Source organism: Daphnia magna, linkage group LG1, assembly GCF_020631705.1.
Source record: "Daphnia magna isolate NIES linkage group LG1, ASM2063170v1.1, whole genome shotgun sequence".
In the NCBI taxonomy this organism is placed as follows: Eukaryota; Metazoa; Arthropoda; class Branchiopoda; order Diplostraca; family Daphniidae; genus Daphnia; species Daphnia magna.
This window is the reverse complement of record NC_059182.1, coordinates 15,233,329-15,252,584: the sequence shown is the minus strand read 5'-3', so window position 1 is coordinate 15,252,584 and position 19,256 is coordinate 15,233,329. Positions and strand designations below refer to the sequence as shown.

Here is a 19,256-nt window from a genome sequence, read left to right as displayed (position 1 = left end):
TTTAGATGCTGTACGGTGGGGTTTGTTTCCTTTTGTAGAGGAAATAACGCAGACTCCCGGTCGAGTCCCCGTTTTTATCGGCTGAATGGCGAATTAAAAAAGGGGTTTGGAGTTTTTTTTTGGGTCTTTTAAGTATATTTTATAACTTTTCCTATTTTAGACGTTGTGGCACAAAACTTGACGTCATGTTGTAGAGGAGATAACGCGGAGATTAACGAAGGGGTCGTGTCAATTATCGGCTCAACGATAGGAGAGACTTTAAAAAAAATTTAAATTTTTTGGGTTTTTTTTCAGAGAGATGGCGCGTCGTGAAAAAAGAAAAATCAGGCCGCGAAGTTGTTTTCAAGGCGGGGCTTTGTTCGTCGCCTGGCAACGGACTGGTTTTTCCACAGGCCGTGTGAGGCTGTAAACATGGTCTCACTACAATGTATTAAGGTTTTAATTTTTTTTTTTCTTAAAATGTTTTTCCAAATTTTTTTTTTTTTTTTTTTTTTTTTTTTTTTTTTTTTTTCCCTTTTTTTTTCAAGTTGATGTCGGTCGTGAACCTACCGTCTTTCATGCCAAAAAAAAAAGGGGGAGGGGAGAGTCATAGAACCATTTATTTTATGACATATATATGGGTCTATTTTTTTTTTATTGTGGGGGGTTCGCCCCGAGGATATGAGAGCGATATTTTGAAATCGTGAATTTTGTGCCACTGACGGGCTGATTGTGTGCGTGTGTGGTGTTTGTTTACAAAAATACAAACGCAGCTACCTGTCGGTTTTAGATTTTTCATTAGAAAACTCAGTGTCAAAGAGAATATGAACTCAAGTCAGTTACCATGGCAAGTGGAAATAGTGAAGATGCTAAAATTGGCTCGGATTATGGGCAGTATTGCTTGGAAAATATTCCTGCTGCTCAAGCAAATCAATTTGAATTTGGAAAAGGATATGATGTATCCTTTTTTCAAGATATCAGGGTATGTTTTCATAAATGATACTAATTTTCATTGTTTCTCATTGTTGTTATTATCTTTCAGGAAAAATATCAAGGAAGAAAGAACAACAATTGAAGGAGAACTCAACATCCAACCCTTGTTCAAGGCATTCCAAGATATCCACCCGCCCAGCACTTTGGTTGGATTTCAAGAAGCGCAAAGGGACCTGCAGCTAGGCGTACTTCTATACATGATATAGTATGTATTCATTAATTTTTTAAATATTATCCTAATACTTCATAATTGTTGTAGAAAACAAAAATAGCTATAGAAGATGGCATGGATCATTTTACACTGTCAGCATCCAAAAACACAAAGGAGTGGTCTACTGATGTTGGTGGGTATGGAAACCTTGCCAATGAATTCATGCAAACTCCAGAGTGCCATGCTGCAGTAGATACATGGACTAGCATCTAAAAAAACACCAATGTATGTAACTCATTTATGTTCAGTGGTACAACCACCTACAACTGTTAAATGACTAATTATTAATTGCAATTCTTTTTCATGCTATAGTGGCGAGAGAAAGATCCAGAATGGATTGCCCACCACAAGGAAAGCGAGATCTAACGCAAAAAAAAACGCGTGGAAACAATGTATGGCAAAACTTTAGGTCGTTCGACTTCAATACGGACGGAGGCCGCAACTGCAATTGCCAGTCATCAAAATAATGGATTCGAAATGATCAGAGGTAATTCTGAAGGTCATATTCGATGATTGATACGCTTCATCAAATGAATAATTTCTTTTTGTAGACTTAGATGGAGATGTGGCCCGATTTAGTACCCCTTCTCCTAACGAACATGATGTATTGCTAGAAAGTCGTGATCCTGGTCATCAACAAGTATTGCCTGATGTTCATGAAGGTATACTGGTTACTATTATTCAAATAAACCCGGTATATCTCAGTTTGCTTTTGCCAGAAAATGGATCGCATCCAGAAACTTGGCCTAAAAATTTTCAATCCGCTGGAACTGATATTCTTGATTCAGGTAGGCCTTATTTAGGCATGGCATGCAAAAATTTAAGGTTTTGAGGAAGTTCTTTACATAATATATCAATTCTACGTTGTAGGGAGTGAGCAGTCTGTTTCAAATATTACTACGCGACCGATGGCAACTTGTGTAGCTATCTATGGGTGTGATTCATCGAGACCGAATTTCAGTAGGCCAAGTGGTGAGCTAGTTGGACCAACTACCACCACAGTTTCAAATGCTTCAGGAAGCGATGGTTACGCTTCTGCTCGCGGCAATGTTCCACGAAATTAACCCGCTCCAATGCTGATACCTATACTTTATCATCGACCTCGTCTGATTCTACCCAAATTCCTTCCGCTTCTGCCAAGCCTGGGAGATGCCCTCCAAGTGGCCGTGGTGTCACTGGCGCAAAAGGACGCAATGGCTCGAAAATCCTTGGTAGTTCTGCGGAGCGCCTAATTGTGCACCCGTTAAGTGGTATTAGTAGTATAGGTACAGAAAATAATGCTAGCTCTCAGCAGGCAAAAAACATGTTTATTGTAGCCTACTGCTACCAGTCGACGTACCAGGCCCTGAAACCTAATTCCAACCCACCAGAAGTAAGTTACAGATGTTAGAAGCCATTTTATGTTTGTTTGATTGACTGAGTTTATTCTTACAGTATTACTTCATAACAAGAGGAACGTTTCCACCCCAGTGAGCACGAACCATAGGACTTCCGGAAGCGCCTCGCATGGCTAAGTTTTAGAGACGGTTTTACTGCAAAGCATGTAACTTACCCGTTTGCTCACCAAAGTGTTCAAAGAATTTCTTTTACGGTGTGACATGATTTTAGTTTTTTCTTACCAATCAAGATTTCAAACCAACCCAACAGTTGCAAGCTGAAGCTGTTTATATGTGAATGTTGTACTTCTGTACTTTTTTATAACTGCCAGAGCAAAGAAAAAGCTTTGTTTTAATGTAAACAAGACACTAAGCAAGTTTTAACGTCACCATTCTCTTGCCCTATGTTTACGCTGTCGTCCGTCCAGCGGCGAAGTAAAAGGTAGAAGACCACAATGCATTCAAGAAGATTTTATGTAAAGATACCGGCTGTCTGTTCATACAAATCGGAAGAAAATTAAACAAAGATAACACACTAAGCCCAGACAAGAAGAAAAAAATGGTAGACGTAGTATTGTTTCAGTCAAAGTTTAAAAATCTAATAAAAAAATGAACTTACATCCAGTACACTGGCGCTTGCTTTTGCGAAGGACTCGCCGGGCAGTGACGGGATTAATGATGAACATGTCTTAAGGGTGATGACGAAGCCATGGTAGATTTTAAACCAACCAGTACAACCAGAAAGAAAGGGAAATGGCAATCGTTTGGTTGTTTTTATTGCGCACCACGTAGAAGACATTCAAGGCACAATTAGTCGACGATCAAGTAGAAGAGAAATGGTCTACGTCTAATCACAATGTTGGGAAGTTTACGAAACAAGTTTCGTTGGTTCCATGTCGTCCGGAAGGACGGTGTTGCATGCTAATAGTTAGTCACGCAACCGAACTAATTTTTCCCTTCTTGAATTACTTTTTCTTTCGATTAGTAGAAAATCACAAATGGCATCATACAGTGTATTGTACAGCTATACGGTCTATGAAATAACTTCCGGTTGCTGAACGGGTAATTATTAGCACGCATGCTGGAGAATCGCACGGAACAGGGTGATCGAAATGTTGAACGGAAAAAAAGACAAGTAACAGCAGAGCGCAAAATAACCTCCCCCCGACCCCAGGCTTCTTTTTCAGTTGCTTTTCGTTATTCATCGTTCTCCTTCTGCTTGCCCATTGTTTTAATTATATGGCCATACTCGTCATCGATCATCACGTGCGCCCAAAGGCGTTACCGTGTGATTGACCCTTTATGTTCTTCTCCTTCTTGTCAACTTAAGGACTGTTACTCAGTCGCTTGAATCGCTTGATTGTTGCTTTGCGCATTCAGCGGCAAAAATAGCAGCAGTTGGTAGATCGGGGTTGCTGTGAGGCAGTTCTTTCCCTCAAATCATCAACTTCTAAGCGACGACGAAAAAAGAAAATAATTTAACGAATTTGTCCCACTTTCTCGTTTCTCTATAGACGGGAGGGAAAGGGGGCGAATAAGACACGCACGAATAAGACATGCTGTCACCCCCTGACAATGATCGCCTCTTCATACAGGCAAATTTTTTGGCTTACATGTTTCATTTCCTTCCTCAAGGAAACATTTCTTTTTTTTTTAAAAGCTCGCTTCTTAATATAATTATATTTACTTTGTAAAAATCTTTAAAATATTCTCATGGATGATAAAAGTGAATAAATATATACTGATTAATCCTAATACATAAAGCACTTTGTGATTTGTTTCATCGAAGTAGGCGGTAGTCGTATAATACGCGTGAGACCGCGTACGTCGTAGTGCGCGTGAGCGCGAAAAATGGTTTGGCATCGATTCAAGGCATATGCATAAAAGATAGTCTGTTTTTGACTTCATATTTAAAATCAGCACAAAAAGTTGAATATATAGTAATATTTTCATAATAGTATAATCATCATAATATCCCCAAGCGTATGGGGATATTTGGCGTTGAAAATGTTGAAAAGTCGGATTCATTTCCTGTTTAAATCCTTCGTGCTTTCTAATTTCACCTATGCATTCATCACGCAAACTGTTATTCGATGGAAACTCATGGAAAGAATTACGTTTTTTAAAAACTGGTATTTGCACACCTGTGCACTACGCAACTTTTTGTGACCATTCTGTAGACAATAGAAACACGTGTAAACGTGAAACACCGCGTTAATTCAATAATGTTCGCTCTCCTAGATTGTAGCCTTACAGAAGACAAGATTTCTGTACATTTAACAGGTTCGAAAATAGAACGAATGATATTTATTTGATTGTTATGCATGCGAAAAAAAAACATATCCGTTTCATAACTAATTTCCTTAATTTTTTGTTCATTTTTTCATTTCATGCCTCAATATTGATTATTTATTTTACAACGAGTTCGATTCTGAACGCCAGATGGCGAAGTCTTCGCCTCCCTTTTTCGTCTTATTGGCTCTCACAGGGGTAGGGATAGGAATTCTGGCTACACCTCGGACACCTAATACCTGCTTAACGAGTTATATTTTGGCGACTTTGAGGTAAGCGGATGTTATTTGGGTAATAAAATATTGCGGGACTCGGGTTGCAATAAGAAACAAGCCCCTAATGGTTAATTCCGGAAAATTTGCGTGACAATTTGCAAAAACTAAAAAATGAGCTGTTTTATTCTAACAAATTCAAATACTTTTTCTTGCATGCGTTAAGATGATGGAGCTATTATTCCGTTTTTTTTTCGTCATTATCAGTACAGGCTGACCTTTCGAGCAATTAAGATACTTATTATAATTAAAAATCCGAATGGAGCTTCTTTCTTTTTAATTTGTTTGTTTCCCAAAGGTCATTTACTACCGCTAGATGACGTTTAACTTGACACTAGTTCGTCCAGTTTGAACGTTTCTTAAACAAACTGTTTGCCCATCGATATAACTAACTTGCTCTACTTGATTACTCACAGCCTCAGTCGTCAGTTTTTCCGGAAGAGCAAATGATTTCCGGGTTTCTGTGTGGCGAAATGGCGTCCAGGCTGTACCCTATCGGGAACTTCCTGAACGGAGTGAGGGCCCCTAGTTAATTCTGCTTTTCTCACAACCATGTAGTTGCAGTACCTTTCTACTGGTAAAAAACCACTTCCGTTTTGAATTATGCCTGTGTTCTTTTACTTAGATAAAACTAAATTCGCTTCTAGAAAAGTAATTTCTGCTCGTCTAAGAGGTATTTAGTGTCAGTATCCTTCTACTCGTAGAAAAAAACCATTCACTTTTTAATTATTCTTGTATCCCTTTTTAAAATTGCAAAGGTACGATCTGACTTGATGGGTTGTCAGCCAGCTAGATTACCAAGGAAATAACTTTTCTATTTTCTGGAAACTTTTCTATTCATCTGGAAATAAAACAATTTTTATATGTGTTGCATGTTTTTTTTTGTTTTTTTTTAGGTATGTACAATTTCCCGATAGGGATTCTATCAAAACTCGCATTTCCCAACCCCCTGATACAGGCACCCCTACCCTTCTACAACGACCGGTGGATCGACCGACACTTTTTCTGAGACTTTACCCCAGAGATGGCGCTGATGGCGCGGCGATTTCAGGGGTGTCTACACTAATCTTTCGTTCGTTTTTTTATTTTAGATGCTGTGCCGCTGAGATGGGTCTCCTTTTGTAGAGGAAATAACGCAGCAGCTCCCGGTCGAGTCCCCGTTTTTATCGGCTGAATGGCAAAGGAGTGCGGAGCAGTTTAGTCGGCCCATTCGAGTCGATTTCAGGGTCTCGTACGTATCTTTTATACGTTTTCTTATTTTAGATGCTGTGGCGCAAAACTTGACGTCATGTTGTAGAGGAGATAACGCGGAGATTAACGAAGGGGTCGTGTCAATTATCGGCTCAACGATAAAGGAACACGGAGCAATCTAAGAGCGACTCGAAGTTTTGGCAGATTTTTTTTTTAGAGAGATGGCGCGTCGGTCATGAAGATAGGGAAAAATCAGGCCGCGAAGTGGTTTTCAAGGCGGGGCTTTGTGCGTCGCCTGGCAACGGACTGGTTTTTCCCACAGGCCGTGTGAGGCTGTCAACATGGTCGCACTACATATGTATTAAGGTAACACCTATTGCACCTCACACAGCGTTGCCAAACTATATCAATTTTTCATTTTTTTTTTATTTTTTATTTTTTTCCCCCCTAATCAGGGGGGAACCCTCATGCTATGACTCATCTATGACTCTGATTAACTATGATTAAGATACTTATTATAATTTAAAATCCGAATGGAGCTTCTTTCTTTTTTATTTGTTTGTTTCCCAAAGGTAATTTACTACCGCTAGATGACGTTTAACTTGACACTAGTTCGTCCAGTTTGAAAGTTTCTTAAACAAACTGTTTGCCCATCGATATAACTAACTTGCTCTCCTTGATTACTCACAGCCTCAGTCGTCAGTTTTTCCGGAAGAGCAAATGGTTTCCGGGTTTCTGTGTGGCGAATTGGCGTCCAGGCTGTACCCTATCGGGAACTTCCTGAACGGAGTGAGGGCCCCTAGTTCCTTTTTTGTTGATGGTACCAAGATTACTGGCCTTGGATCCGTGAATCTTATTCTGGCGAACCAGTAGGACCTTCTGTTGTGATAATTCTGGTAGCAAAGAAGAAACATGATGGCGATCAGCAGAAAGGATGAAAACCGATTTAAAATCGCAACTTATTTGTGTTGCCGCTAGATGACAGCATATTGGAGGTAATTTACTTGAGAGCTGCGACAGTCTCGGTCCGCGTTGATCGCGTCAGTTTTTTGGCGGACGTGTGTTACTCTGGGTTATTCGGCCGAATCTGTCATTTTTTTTGGTCATGCCTATTTCACGCTGGCAGCCGGGGGGCGTTAATGTCAAAATGTGCTATTTGCCCCCAGCTGCCGGGGGCGCTAGTGCCAAAACTGTCTATTTCCCCCCGTTTAAATAGCTATTGCACACCTGAATCAGTGAACACAATCAGGTGGATGCTACGGGAAAATACAGTAGTTGTTACTTCAAGTTCAAGCAGAGTCAACACTGACCCCTGCTTCAAGTAAAAGAAAACGACCAGTAAAAAATAAAATTATATAACAATTAGCTTGCTTGTTATTTAATTTTATTTCACTCGATATTTTAATTTCGATAAAAAGCAGTACCCAGTAGGCTACATAAGATAGCAGCTATAAGTAAAATTTTGTTTTGTTTCTTAAATGTTAAAATACATTTGATTCGGATCGTAAGTAATACAGATTAGGTTTTAAATACACATTTAATTCGTCTGTCATCTGTCTGTGCACTTGTGCAGCACAGGCTTCGCAAAAGGCACAGCGCCCTTTTTGCTGCCGGGGGAAATGGACAATTTTGACACTAGCGCCCACCGGCTGCCGGGGGGAAATAGATCTTACCTCTTTTTTTTTGTCCCATGCCCCGCTATGTTTTGATTTGTATGTGTGTTGTAATATAAACCTGATTACCAGCAATCGATTGTTTAAATAATCATAATCGGTATTTTTTCCACAGGTCATATGGTTCTGGTTCAAACCAGGAGAACCGGCGTCATCTTTAAAAAATGGCAATTCAGGTAGTAAACAGCTATGTAAACATGCAAACATTTTTGCTCCGTTGTTTTTGAAAATGTTTCTCTTGTTTTTTGCATCTATACTAACAAGTAAGTAACACATGATAATTTTTTTTTTTATCCAGGCTTAACTATTTTGCTTTATTGTTAGATTTAGGAAGGTGAATACCTGTTATGATAGCAAGCAATGATAAGTTGAACACAGAAAGTAAGCAAGTCAATGCTCAACTTGTGCTTTGGAAAATGCAATCTTCTGATTTTTCTAGGGTTAAATGTCTCTGAATTCTTCTTCAGAGCAAAGCAGAAATATTATTTGTAAATTCCATGCTAGAGTGTTACTTTGCAATGAGTCTCTCACATAGAATTGTGAGTAGACTCGAAAGGATTGGCTGAACTTTTCAAGCCCAAGTGCACTAGTTGAGCTATTACTATTTAAGATAGCTGTTCTTTTCAGCTATATCTAAGGGACTTAATGGCTTATCAACCTTTTTCACCTTGTATTCAATATCATGACTTCTGTTTGCAAAATATATTTCCTTGTTTGAACCCCACAAAACTTCATTCAACAAGCAAAGCTTTATGACACAACTGTTAGTGTCAACTGTCAAGCTCTTGTTCAAAGGAGATTGCCATTAAGAAAAAGATGTTTTTTTGTTTTTTAGAATAAGGCCATTTTACAGAAGTAGAACCCCCTGTATTTGGTCTGTTTCATTTTTATGATCGCTGTAATCACAGGAAATTATCCAAGCTAGTTTTAGTTTCAAACTTGTGCCATTTTTTAAACCCCAGTAAACCACAATAATACTTCCATCTTTTTTTTTTTTTGCAATTTTTATGTTGTTTTTGAGTCTGATTCCTTTACATCTTTAACGCAGGATCAATAAAAATAAAGATTGTCTTGATAGTCGCATCACCGCCTTCGCCATCGTTGCCGTCTTCGCCGTCGCCGCCAACGCCGCCCTTCGTGGAAAAGTCGACCAAAAAGATTTATTCGGTTTCACTACCTCAGCATTCAAAGCAGGTCGTTTGTAAGCCATAGATGGCTGCACGAGTGGAATGTTCTGCGATTGTATTACAAGTCTTCTGTCACATTTTGGCTGCAGATTTTCATTTATTATTAAGTATTTCACAAGTTCACTAGGGGCCCTCACTCCGTTCAGGAAGTTCACGAGAGGGTACGGCCTGGTCGCCAATTTCCCATAATATCTCGGAAACCGTTTGCTCTTCCGGCAAAACAGACTCCGTATACATGTCCTATGAGGCGTGCGCTGATCATCAACGCCTTCATCCCGCCTTTCCACTTTCGCCAAAATCGGCCAAAAACGACATCTCTTGAAATTCTCCAAAAATCACACGGAATAATCGAAATTGAACGCTGATTTCGATTTAGTAATTGGTTTTCTCGTTAAACCAGCCGTTTCAAAAATTAACGAAAACAGTGCTGTTAGCGCAACAACTTAATTTAGGGTTTTTAAAGGATGTAAATCAAAAACTATAAGACCAATAGGAAAATAAGCCTGATTTTCGTGATTTTCATTCAATTTTGATTCGAATTCATGTATTTTAAGCAAAATTTGAAATTTGGTCAAAAATGAAAAAGTGGGAAGGGTATAGCCTTTCCCACTTTTGTCAAAATCTACCAATAACGACATCTCTTGAAATTCTCCAAAAATCACACGGAATAATCGAAATTGAACGCTGATTTCGATTTAGTAATTGGTTTTCTCGTTAAACCAGCCGTTTCAAAAATTAACGAAACAGTGCTGTTAGCGCAACAACTTAATTTAGGGTTTTTAAGGATTAAATCAAAAACTATAAGACCAATAGGAAAATAAGCCTGATTTTCGTGATTTTCATTCAATTTTGATTCGAATTCATGTATTTTAAGCAGAATTTGAAATTTGGCCAAAAATGAAAAAGTGGGAAGGGTATAGCCTTCCCACTTTTGTCAAAATCTACCAAAAACGACATCTCTTGAAATTCTCCAAAAATCACACGGAATAATCGAAATTGAACGCTGATTTCGATTTAGTAATTGGTTTTCTCGTTAAACCAGCCGTTTCAAAAATTAACGAAACAGTGCTGTTAGCGCAACAACTTAATTTAGGGTTTTTAAGGATTAAATCAAAAACTATAAGACCAATAGGAAAATAAGCCTGATTTTCGTGATTTTCATTCAATTTTGATTCGAATTCATGTATTTTAAGCAAAATTTGAAATTTGGCCAAAAATGAAAAAGTGGGAAGGGTATAGCCTTCCCACTTTTGTCAAAATCTACCAATAACGACATCTCTTGAAATTCTCCAAAAATCACACGGAATAATCGAAATTGAACGCTGATTTCGATTTAGTTATTGGTTTTCTCGTTAAACCAGCCGTTTCAAAAATTAACGAAACAGTGCTGTTAGCGCAACAACTTAATTTAGGGTTTTTAAGGATTAAATCAAAAACTATAAGACCAATAGGAAAATAAGCCTGATTTTCGTGATTTTCATTCAATTTTAATTCGAATTCATGTATTTTAAGCAAAATTTGAAATTTGGCCAAAAATGAAAAAGTGGGAAGGGTATAGCCTTCCCACTTTTGTCAAAATCTACCAAAAACGACATCACTTAAAATTCTCAAAAAATCACACGGAATAATCGAAATTGAACGCTGATTTCGATTTAGTTATTGGTTTTCTCGTTAAACCAGCCGTTTCAAAAATTAACGAAACAGTGCTGTTAGCGCAACAACTTAATTTAGGGTTTTTAAGGATTAAATAAAAAACTATAAGACCAATAGGAAAATAAGCCTGATTTTCGTGATTTTCATTCAATTTTGATTCGAATTCATGTATTTTAAGCAAAATTTGAAATTTGGCCAAAAATGAAAAAGTGGGAAGGGTATAGCCTTCCCACTTTTGTCAAAATCTACCAAAATCGACATCTCTTGAAATTCTCCAAAAATCACACGGAATAATCGAAATTGAACGCTGATTTCGATTTAGTTATTGGTTTTCTCGTTAAACCAGCCGTTTCAAAAATTAACGAAACAGTGCTGTTAGCGCAACAACTTAATTTAGGGTTTTTAAGGATTAAATCAAAAACTATAAGACCAATAGGAAAATAAGCCTGATTTTCGTGATTTTCATTCAATTTTGATTCGAATTCATGTATTTTAAGCAAAATTTGAAATTTGGCCAAAAATAAAAAAGTGGGAAGGGTATAGCCTTCCCACTTTTGTCAAAATCTACCAAAAACGACATCTCTATAAATTCTCCAAAAATCACACGGAATAATCGAAATTGAACGCTGATTTCGATTTAGTTATTGGTTTTCTCGTTAAACCAGCCGTTAGAAAAATTAACGAAACAGTGCTGTTAGCGCAACAACTTAATTTAGGGTTTTTAAGGATTAAATCAAAAACTATAATACCAATAGGAAAATAAACCTGATTTTCGTGATTTTCATTCAATTTTGATTCGAATTCATGTATTTTAAGCAAAATTTGAAATTTGGCCAAAAATGAAAAAGTGGGAAGGGTATAGCCTTCCCACTTTTGTCAAAATCTACCAATAACGACATCTCTTGAAATTCTCCAAAAATCACACGGAATAATCGAAATTGAACGCTGATTTCGATTTAGTTATTGGTTTTCTCGTAAAACCAGCCGTTTCAAAAATTAACGAAACAGTGCTGTTAGCGCAACAACTTAATTTAGGGTTTTTAAGGATTAAATAAAAAACTATAAGACCAATAGGAAAATAAACCTGATTTTCGTGATTTTCATTCAATTTTGATTCGAATTCATGTATTTTAAGCAAAATTTGAAATTTGGTTAAAAAATGAAAAAGTGGGAAGGGTATAGCCTTCCCACTTTTGTCAAAATCTACCAAAAACGACATCTCTTGAAATTCTCCAAAAATCACACGGAATAATCGAAATTGAACGCTGATTTCGATTTAGTAATTGGTTTTCTCGTTAAACCAGCCGTTTCAAAAATTAACGAAACAGTGCTGTTAGCGCAACAACTTAATTTAGGGTTTTTAAGGATTAAATCAAAAACTATAAGACCAATAGAAAAATGAGCCTGATTTTCGTGATTTTCATTCAATTTTGATTCGAATTCATGTATTTTAAGCAAAATTTGAAATTTGGCCAAAAATGAAAAAGTGGGAAGGGTATAGCCTTCCCACTTTTGTCAAAATCTACCAAAAACGACATCTCTTGAAATTCTCCAAAAATCACACGGAATAATCGAAATTGAACGCTGATTTCGATTTAGTTATTGGTTTTCTCGTTAAACCAGCCGTTTCAAAAATTAACGAAATAGTGCTGTTAGCGCAACAACTTAATTTAGGGTTTTTAAGGATTAAATCAAAAACTATAAGACCAATAGAAAAATAAGCCTGATTTTCGTGATTTTCATTCAATTTTGATTCGAATTCATGTATTTTAAGCAAAATTTGAAATTTGGCCAAAAATGAAAAAGTGGGAAGGGTATAGCCTTCCCACTTTGGTCAAAATCTACCAAAAACGACATCTCTTGAAATTCTCCAAAAATCACACGGAATAATCGAAATTGAACGCTGATTTCGATTTAGTAATTGGTTTTCTCGTTAAACCAGCCGTTTCAAAAATTAACGAAACAGTGCTGTTAGCGCAACAACTTAATTTAGGGTTTTTAAGGATTAAATCAAAAACTATAAGACCAATAGGAAAATAAACCTGATTTTCGTGATTTTCATTCAATTTTGATTCGAATTCATGTATTTTAAGCAAAATTTGAAATTTGGCCAAAAATGAAAAAGTGGGAAGGGTATAGCCTTCCCACTTTTGTCAAAATCTACCAAAAACGACATCTCTTGAAATTCTCCAAAAATCACACGTAATAATCGAAATTGAACGCTGATTTCGATTTAGTTATTGGTTTTCTCGTTAAACCAGCCGTTTCAAAAATTAACGAAACAGTGCTGTTAGCGCAACAACTTAATTTAGGGTTTTTAAGGATTAAATCAAAAACTATAATACCAATAGGAAAATAAAAGTGATTTTCGTGATTTTTATTCAATTTTGATTCGAATTCATGTATTTTAAACAGAATTTGAAATTTGGCCAAAAATGAAAAAGTGGGAAGGGTATAGCCTTCCCACTTTTGTCAAAATCTACCAAAAACGACATCTCTTGAAATTCTCCAAAAATCACACGTAATAATCGAAATTGAACGCTGATTTCGATTTAGTTATTGGTTTTCTCGTTAAACCAGCCGTTTCAAAAATTAACGAAACAGTGCTGTTAGCGCAACAACTTAATTTAGGGTTTTTAAGGATTAAATCAAAAACTATAATACCAATAGGAAAATAAAAGTGATTTTCGTGATTTTCATTCAATTTTGATTCGAATTCATGTATTTTAAACAGAATTTGAAATTTGGCCAAAAATGAAAAAGTGGGAAGGGTATAGCCTTCCCACTTTTGAAAAAAATCTAACAAAAACGACATCTCTTAAAATTCTCCAAAAATCACACGGAATAATCGAAATTGAACGCTGATTTCGATTTAGTTATTGGTTTTCTCGTTAAACCAGCCGTTTCAAAAATTAACGAAACAGTGCTGTTAGCGCAACAACTTAATTTAGGGTTTTTAAGGATTAAATCAAAAACTATAAGACCAATAGGAAAATAAGCCTGATTTTCCTGATTTTCATTCAATTTTGATTCGAATTCATGTATTTTAAGCAAAATTTGAAATTTGGCCAAAAATGAAAAAGTGGGAAGGGTATAGCCTTCCCACTTTGGTCAAAATCTACCAAAAACGACATCTCTTGAAATTCTCCAAAAATCACACGGAATAATCGAAATTGAACGCTGATTTCGATTTAGTAATTGGTTTTCTCGTTAAACCAGCCGTTTCAAAAATTAACGAAACAGTGCTGTTAGCGCAACAACTTAATTTAGGGTTTTTAAGGATTAAATCAAAAACTATAAGACCAATAGGAAAATAAGCCTGATTTTCGTGATTTTCATTCAATTTTGATTCGAATTCATGTATTTTAAGTAAAATTTGAAATTTGGCCAAAAATGAAAAAGTGGGAAGGGTATAGCCTTCCCACTTTTGTCAAAATCTACCAAAAACGACATCTATGGAAATTCTCCAAAAATCACACGGAATAATCGAAATTGAACGCTGATTTCGATTTAGTTATTTGTTTTCTCGTTAAACCAGCCGTTTCAAAAATTAACGAAACAGTGCTGTTAGCGCAACAACTTAATTTTGGGTTTTTAAGGATTAAATCAAAAACTTTAAGACCAATAGGAAAATAAACCTGATTTTCGTGATTTTCATTCAATTTTGATTCGAATTCATGTATTTTAAGCAAAATTTGAAATTTGGCCAAAAATGAAAAAGTGGGAAGGGTATAGCCTTCCCACTCTTGTCAAAATCTACCAAAAACGACATCTCTTGAAATTCTCCAAAAATCACACGGAATAATCGAAATTGAACGCTGATTTCGATTTAGTTATTGGTTTTCTCGTTAAACCAGCCGTTTCAAAAATTAACGAAACAGTGCTGTTAGCGCAACAACTTAATTTAGGGTTTTTAAGGATTAAATCAAAAACTATAAGACCAATAGGAAAATAAACCTGATTTTCGTGATTTTCATTCAATTTTGATTCGAATTCATGTATTTTAAGCAGAATTTGAAATTTGGCCAAAAATGAAAAAGTGGGAAGGGTATAGCCTTCCCACTTTTGTCAAAATCTACCAAAAACGACATCTCTTGAAATTCTCCAAAAATCACACAGAATAATCGAAATTGAACGCTGATTTCGATTTAGTTATTGGTTTTCTCGTTAAACCAGCCGTTTCAAAAATTAACGAAACAGTGCTGTTAGCGCAACAACTTAATTTAGGGTTTTTAAGGATTAAATCAAAAACTATAAGACCAATAGGAAAATAAGCCTGATTTTCGTGATTTTCATTCAATTTTGATTCGAATTCATGTATTTTAAGCAGAATTTGAAATTTGGCCAAAAATGAAAAAGTGGGAAGGGTATAGCCTTCCCACTTTTGTCAAAATCTACCAAAAACGACATCTCTTGAAATTCTCCAAAAATCACACGGAATAATCGAAATTGAACGCTGATTTCGATTTAGTAATTGGTTTTCTCGTTAAACCAGCCGTTTCAAAAATTAACGAAACAGTGCTGTTAGCGCAACAACTTAATTTAGGGTTTTTAAGGATTAAATCAAAAACTATAAGACCAATAGGAAAATAAGCCTGATTTTCGTGATTTTCATTCAATTTTGATTCGAATTCATGTATTTTAAGCAAAATTTGAAATTTGGCCAAAAATGAAAAAGTGGGAAGGGTATAGCCTTCCCACTTTTGTCAAAATCTACCAAAAACGACATCTATGGAAATTCTCCAAAAATCACACGGAATAATCGAAATTGAACGCTGATTTCGATTTAGTTATTTGTTTTCTCGTTAAACCAGCCGTTTCAAAAATTAACGAAACAGTGCTGTTAGCGCAACAACTTAATTTTGGGTTTTTAAGGATTAAATCAAAAACTTTAAGACCAATAGGAAAATAAACCTGATTTTCGTGATTTTCATTCAATTTTGATTCGAATTCATGTATTTTAAGCAAAATTTGAAATTTTGGCAAAAATGAAAAAGTGGGAAGGGTATAGCCTTCCCACTCTTGTCAAAATCTACCAAAAACGACATCTCTTGAAATTCTCCAAAAATCACACGGAATAATCGAAATTGAACGCTGATTTCGATTTAGTTATTGGTTTTCTCGTTAAACCAGCCGTTTCAAAAATTAACGAAACAGTGCTGTTAGCGCAGCAACTTAATTTAGGGTTTTTAAGGATTAAATCAAAAACTATAAGACCAATAGGAAAATAAACCTGATTTTCGTGATTTTCATTCAATTTTGATTCGAATTCATGTATTTTAAGCAGAATTTGAAATTTGGCCAAAAATGAAAAAGTGGGAAGGGTATAGCCTTCCCACTTTTGTCAAAATCTACCAAAAACGACATCTCTTGAAATTCTCCAAAAATCACACAGAATAATCGAAATTGAACGCTGATTTCGATTTAGTTATTGGTTTTCTCGTTAAACCAGCCGTTTCAAAAATTAACGAAACAGTGCTGTTAGCGCAACAACTTAATTTAGGGTTTTTAAGGATTAAATCAAAAACTATAAGACCAATAGGAAAATAAGCCTGATTTTCGTGATTTTCATTCAATTTTGATTCGAATTCATGTATTTTAAGCAGAATTTGAAATTTGGCCAAAAATGAAAAAGTGGGAAGGGTATAGCCTTCCCACTTTTGTCAAAATCTACCAAAAACGACATCTCTTGAAATTCTCCAAAAATCACACGGAATAATCGAAATTGAACGCTGATTTCGATTTAGTTATTGGTTTTCTCGTTAAACCAGCCGTTTCAAAAATTAACGAAACAGTGCTGTTAGCGCAACAACTTAATTTAGGGTTTTTAAGGATTAAATCAAAAACTATAAGACCAATAGGAAAATAAACCTGATTTCCGTGATTTTCATTCAATTTTGATTCGAATTCAAGTATTTTAAGCAAAATTTGAAATTTGGCCAAAAATGAAAAAGTGGGAAGGGTATAGCCTTCCCACTTTGGTCAAAATCTACCAAAAACGACATCTCTTGAAATTCTCCAAAAATCACACGGAATAATCGAAATTGAACGCTGATTTCGATTTAGTAATCGGTTTTCTCGTTAAACCAGCCGTTTCAAAAATTAACGAAACAGTGCTGTTAGCGCAACAACTTAATTTAGGGTTTTTAAGGATTAAATCAAAAACTATAAGACCAATAGGAAAATAAACCTGATTTTCGTGATTTTCATTCAATTTTGATTCGAATTCATGTATTTTAAGCAAAATTTGAAATTTGGCCAAAAATGAAAAAGTGGGAAGGGTATAGCCTTCCCACTTTTGTCAAAATCTACCAAAAACGACATCTCTTGAAATTCTCCAAAAATCACACGGAATAATCGAAATTGAACGCTGATTTCGATTTAGTGATTGGTTTTCTCTTTAGACTAGCCGTTAAAAAAATTAACGAAAACAGTTTTGTTAGCGCGCCAACTTCATTTTTGGTTTTTAAAATGTAAATGAAAAACTATAAGACCAATAGAAAAATAAACCTGATTTCCGTGATTTTCATTCAATTCTGAATCTAAATCATGTATTTTACCACTCACTAATACTCATACTCTTCTTTCTTCTTACCAGGCTTTAGCATCACTCAGAGGATGACCAACATCAATGTTTCTTTTTACTTTCTTTGCAAGACACTTGTTGGTTTCAGTCATCAATGCTTCTAATATTCCTGTCCACACAAAGCAGGAAAAGCTTCTTGGCTCAAGGGTTATCTCAAGCAAGTCCAAAGTCATAAACTTCCGAGAGAAGAATTTTTTTTACCGTCTAATACTATAAATAATAAAAATTTAGCTAATATTGTCACACGAGTTGTATTTGGACAAGAACAGACGAATACAACAAGTGATGACATCAATTCTAAACAATGGTTTAACTCAAACAAAAGGGATAACCATTACCAAAAGTTGGAGAAGCGTCTGAAGACCTCTTGGGAAACCAGGGAACTCCTCTTACGGAGCCCAGCTCCGGGAGCTCACCCGATGGAGACTCATCTAACGCAGATTCGGGGCAGCGTTTTATACCGTCGCGCGAATTACTCCCCTTCCGGACTGCATATCTGCGTATCTTTCTTAGAGCACACTTCTCCCGATAATTTCTTCACCACGATCGCAGCGTTGTCCAAGGAGCGGATGACTCATCTCTGTGAAGAGATAACCAATCTCCCTTTTCACCCGCGACAATATCAACATGCCATAGAGTTGTATGTTAAAGCAAACTGCAAACTAAAAATACTGTTGATAGGTTTTTTTATGCCTATTTATACAAACCAGCATTAAACAATGCTGGTTTGTTTAGTTCAGTTAGTTTTGTTTAGTTCAGGATAGAAGGGCAGAAATTCTCAATATTTTCCATTGGAATGTTTTCTCTGGGATTGACGTATTCACGATGCACACTGTGTGTAAAGCTGCTGATAGTGACCATACCTGAAGAAACACATTAATAATGAAGGTGTATGCAAAAGCAGAATCCTTGTGGTTGGCATGAAGATATGGCAAATTTATATCTAGTCGAAGAAAAACCATGGATATAAATTTAAAAATAACAGTAATTAAAATGCAACATGTGATAAACAAAAGATACGCTCAAAAAGTCTAAACTATTCTCAGATAGAATGTGTTGTTTACCGCTGACTAATTATATTGTTGCAATTGCACTGTTTGTTTGTCTCGAGTCACATGTAACTCATTCCACGGTTGGAGATGCAAGATTAATTGTTGAAGGAAAAAATACTGCTAAAACAAAACACCTTCACCTAGCTGCCAACAAAGTGAGACATTATGGCATGACTAATTGGATAATGCCTTAAATACCTTTATTAATCAATACGCTCACCAACGGAGCTTTGTTATTGTGCAACGCTCATCGAGGTGCAAACACGCGTACACTTCCAACGTGCGTGTCAAGATCTCGTCAAGTTGTCATTCATTAACTATACAATGCTGATCGAAATCGGCCTAACAATCGATCGATAAATTCAATATGTTGTAGACTCCTCCTCCCTTGAAGGCGTCGTCTATCGAAATCGCTACATGGCAGTACAAGTTGTTTATTTATTTGCTAAATAAACGGACAACTATTAAAAAGTGGATCAAACGGCGTTCCGTAGTTGCCCCTTTTTATGTAGACGACCATGATCGAAACAATGGAGCTCACACGGCCTGGAAAAAACCTGTCAGTTGCCGGGCGACGCACAAAGCCTCGCCTTGAAAAATAACTTCGCGGCCTGATTTTTCCCTATCTTCATGACCGACGCGCCATCTCTCTGAAAAAAATCTCCAGAAATGTCGAGTCGCTCTTAGATTGCTCCGCATTCCTTTATTGTTGAGCCGATAATTGACAGGACCCCTTCGTTAATCTCCGCGTTATCTCCTCTACAACACGACGTCAAGTTTTGCGACGCAGC

The 19,256-nt window shown here is 36.3% G+C and overlaps 1 protein-coding gene and 3 long non-coding RNA genes across 7 annotated transcripts; 3 read left to right on the top strand and 1 right to left on the bottom strand.

The window, feature by feature from the left end:
* Positions 1–1,505: 1,505 nt before the first annotated feature.
* Positions 1,506–3,179, top strand: LOC123471243. 3 transcript variants are annotated; one of them, XM_045172327.1, is made up of 5 exons: positions 1,506–1,670; positions 1,735–1,845; positions 1,903–1,971; positions 2,054–2,555; positions 2,618–3,179. In XM_045172327.1, exons 1-4 carry the CDS (start codon positions 1,574–1,576, stop codon positions 2,245–2,247), a joined length of 471 nt encoding a protein of 156 aa, XP_045028262.1. In that variant the 5' UTR covers positions 1,506–1,573; the 3' UTR covers positions 2,248–2,555; positions 2,618–3,179. The 3 variants fall into 3 exon arrangements, with proteins under 3 accessions (XP_045028262.1, XP_045028265.1, XP_045028267.1); XM_045172330.1 differs by having other exon boundaries at positions 1,921–1,971; positions 2,618–3,098; XM_045172332.1 differs by lacking the exon at positions 1,903–1,971 and having other exon boundaries at positions 2,618–3,098.
* A 1,859-nt stretch (positions 3,180–5,038) lies between these two features.
* On the top strand, positions 5,039–5,991 carry LOC123471250. Its single transcript, XR_006645533.1, has 2 exons — positions 5,039–5,123; positions 5,540–5,991. It is a non-coding gene; the product is annotated as an uncharacterized LOC123471250 (long non-coding RNA).
* Positions 5,992–6,538: 547 nt separating this feature from the next.
* LOC123471245 lies at positions 6,539–8,717 on the top strand. Of its 2 annotated transcripts, XR_006645465.1 has the most exons (5): positions 6,539–6,680; positions 7,005–7,309; positions 8,103–8,250; positions 8,312–8,368; positions 8,427–8,717. It is a non-coding gene; the product is annotated as an uncharacterized LOC123471245 (long non-coding RNA). The 2 variants fall into 2 exon arrangements; XR_006645455.1 differs by having other exon boundaries at positions 8,312–8,717.
* Positions 8,718–18,261: 9,544 nt separating this feature from the next.
* Positions 18,262–18,931, bottom strand: LOC123471249. The gene is made up of 3 exons (XR_006645529.1): positions 18,664–18,931; positions 18,478–18,609; positions 18,262–18,356 (listed from the first exon to the last, which is right to left on the bottom strand). It is a non-coding gene; the product is annotated as an uncharacterized LOC123471249 (long non-coding RNA).
* Between the last annotated feature and the right edge of the window lie 325 nt (positions 18,932–19,256).

Coding starts and splice junctions, on each gene's coding strand:
- LOC123471243 (XM_045172327.1), top strand. CDS start 1,574: ATGTATGGCAAAACTTTAGGTCGTTCGACTTCAATACGGACGGAGGCC. Junction 1,671..1,734: donor TGGATTCGAAATGATCAGAG/GTAATTCTGAAG, acceptor TTCTTTTTGTAG/ACTTAGATGGAGATGTGGCC. Junction 1,972..2,053: donor AACTGATATTCTTGATTCAG/GTAGGCCTTATT, acceptor TCTACGTTGTAG/GGAGTGAGCAGTCTGTTTCA.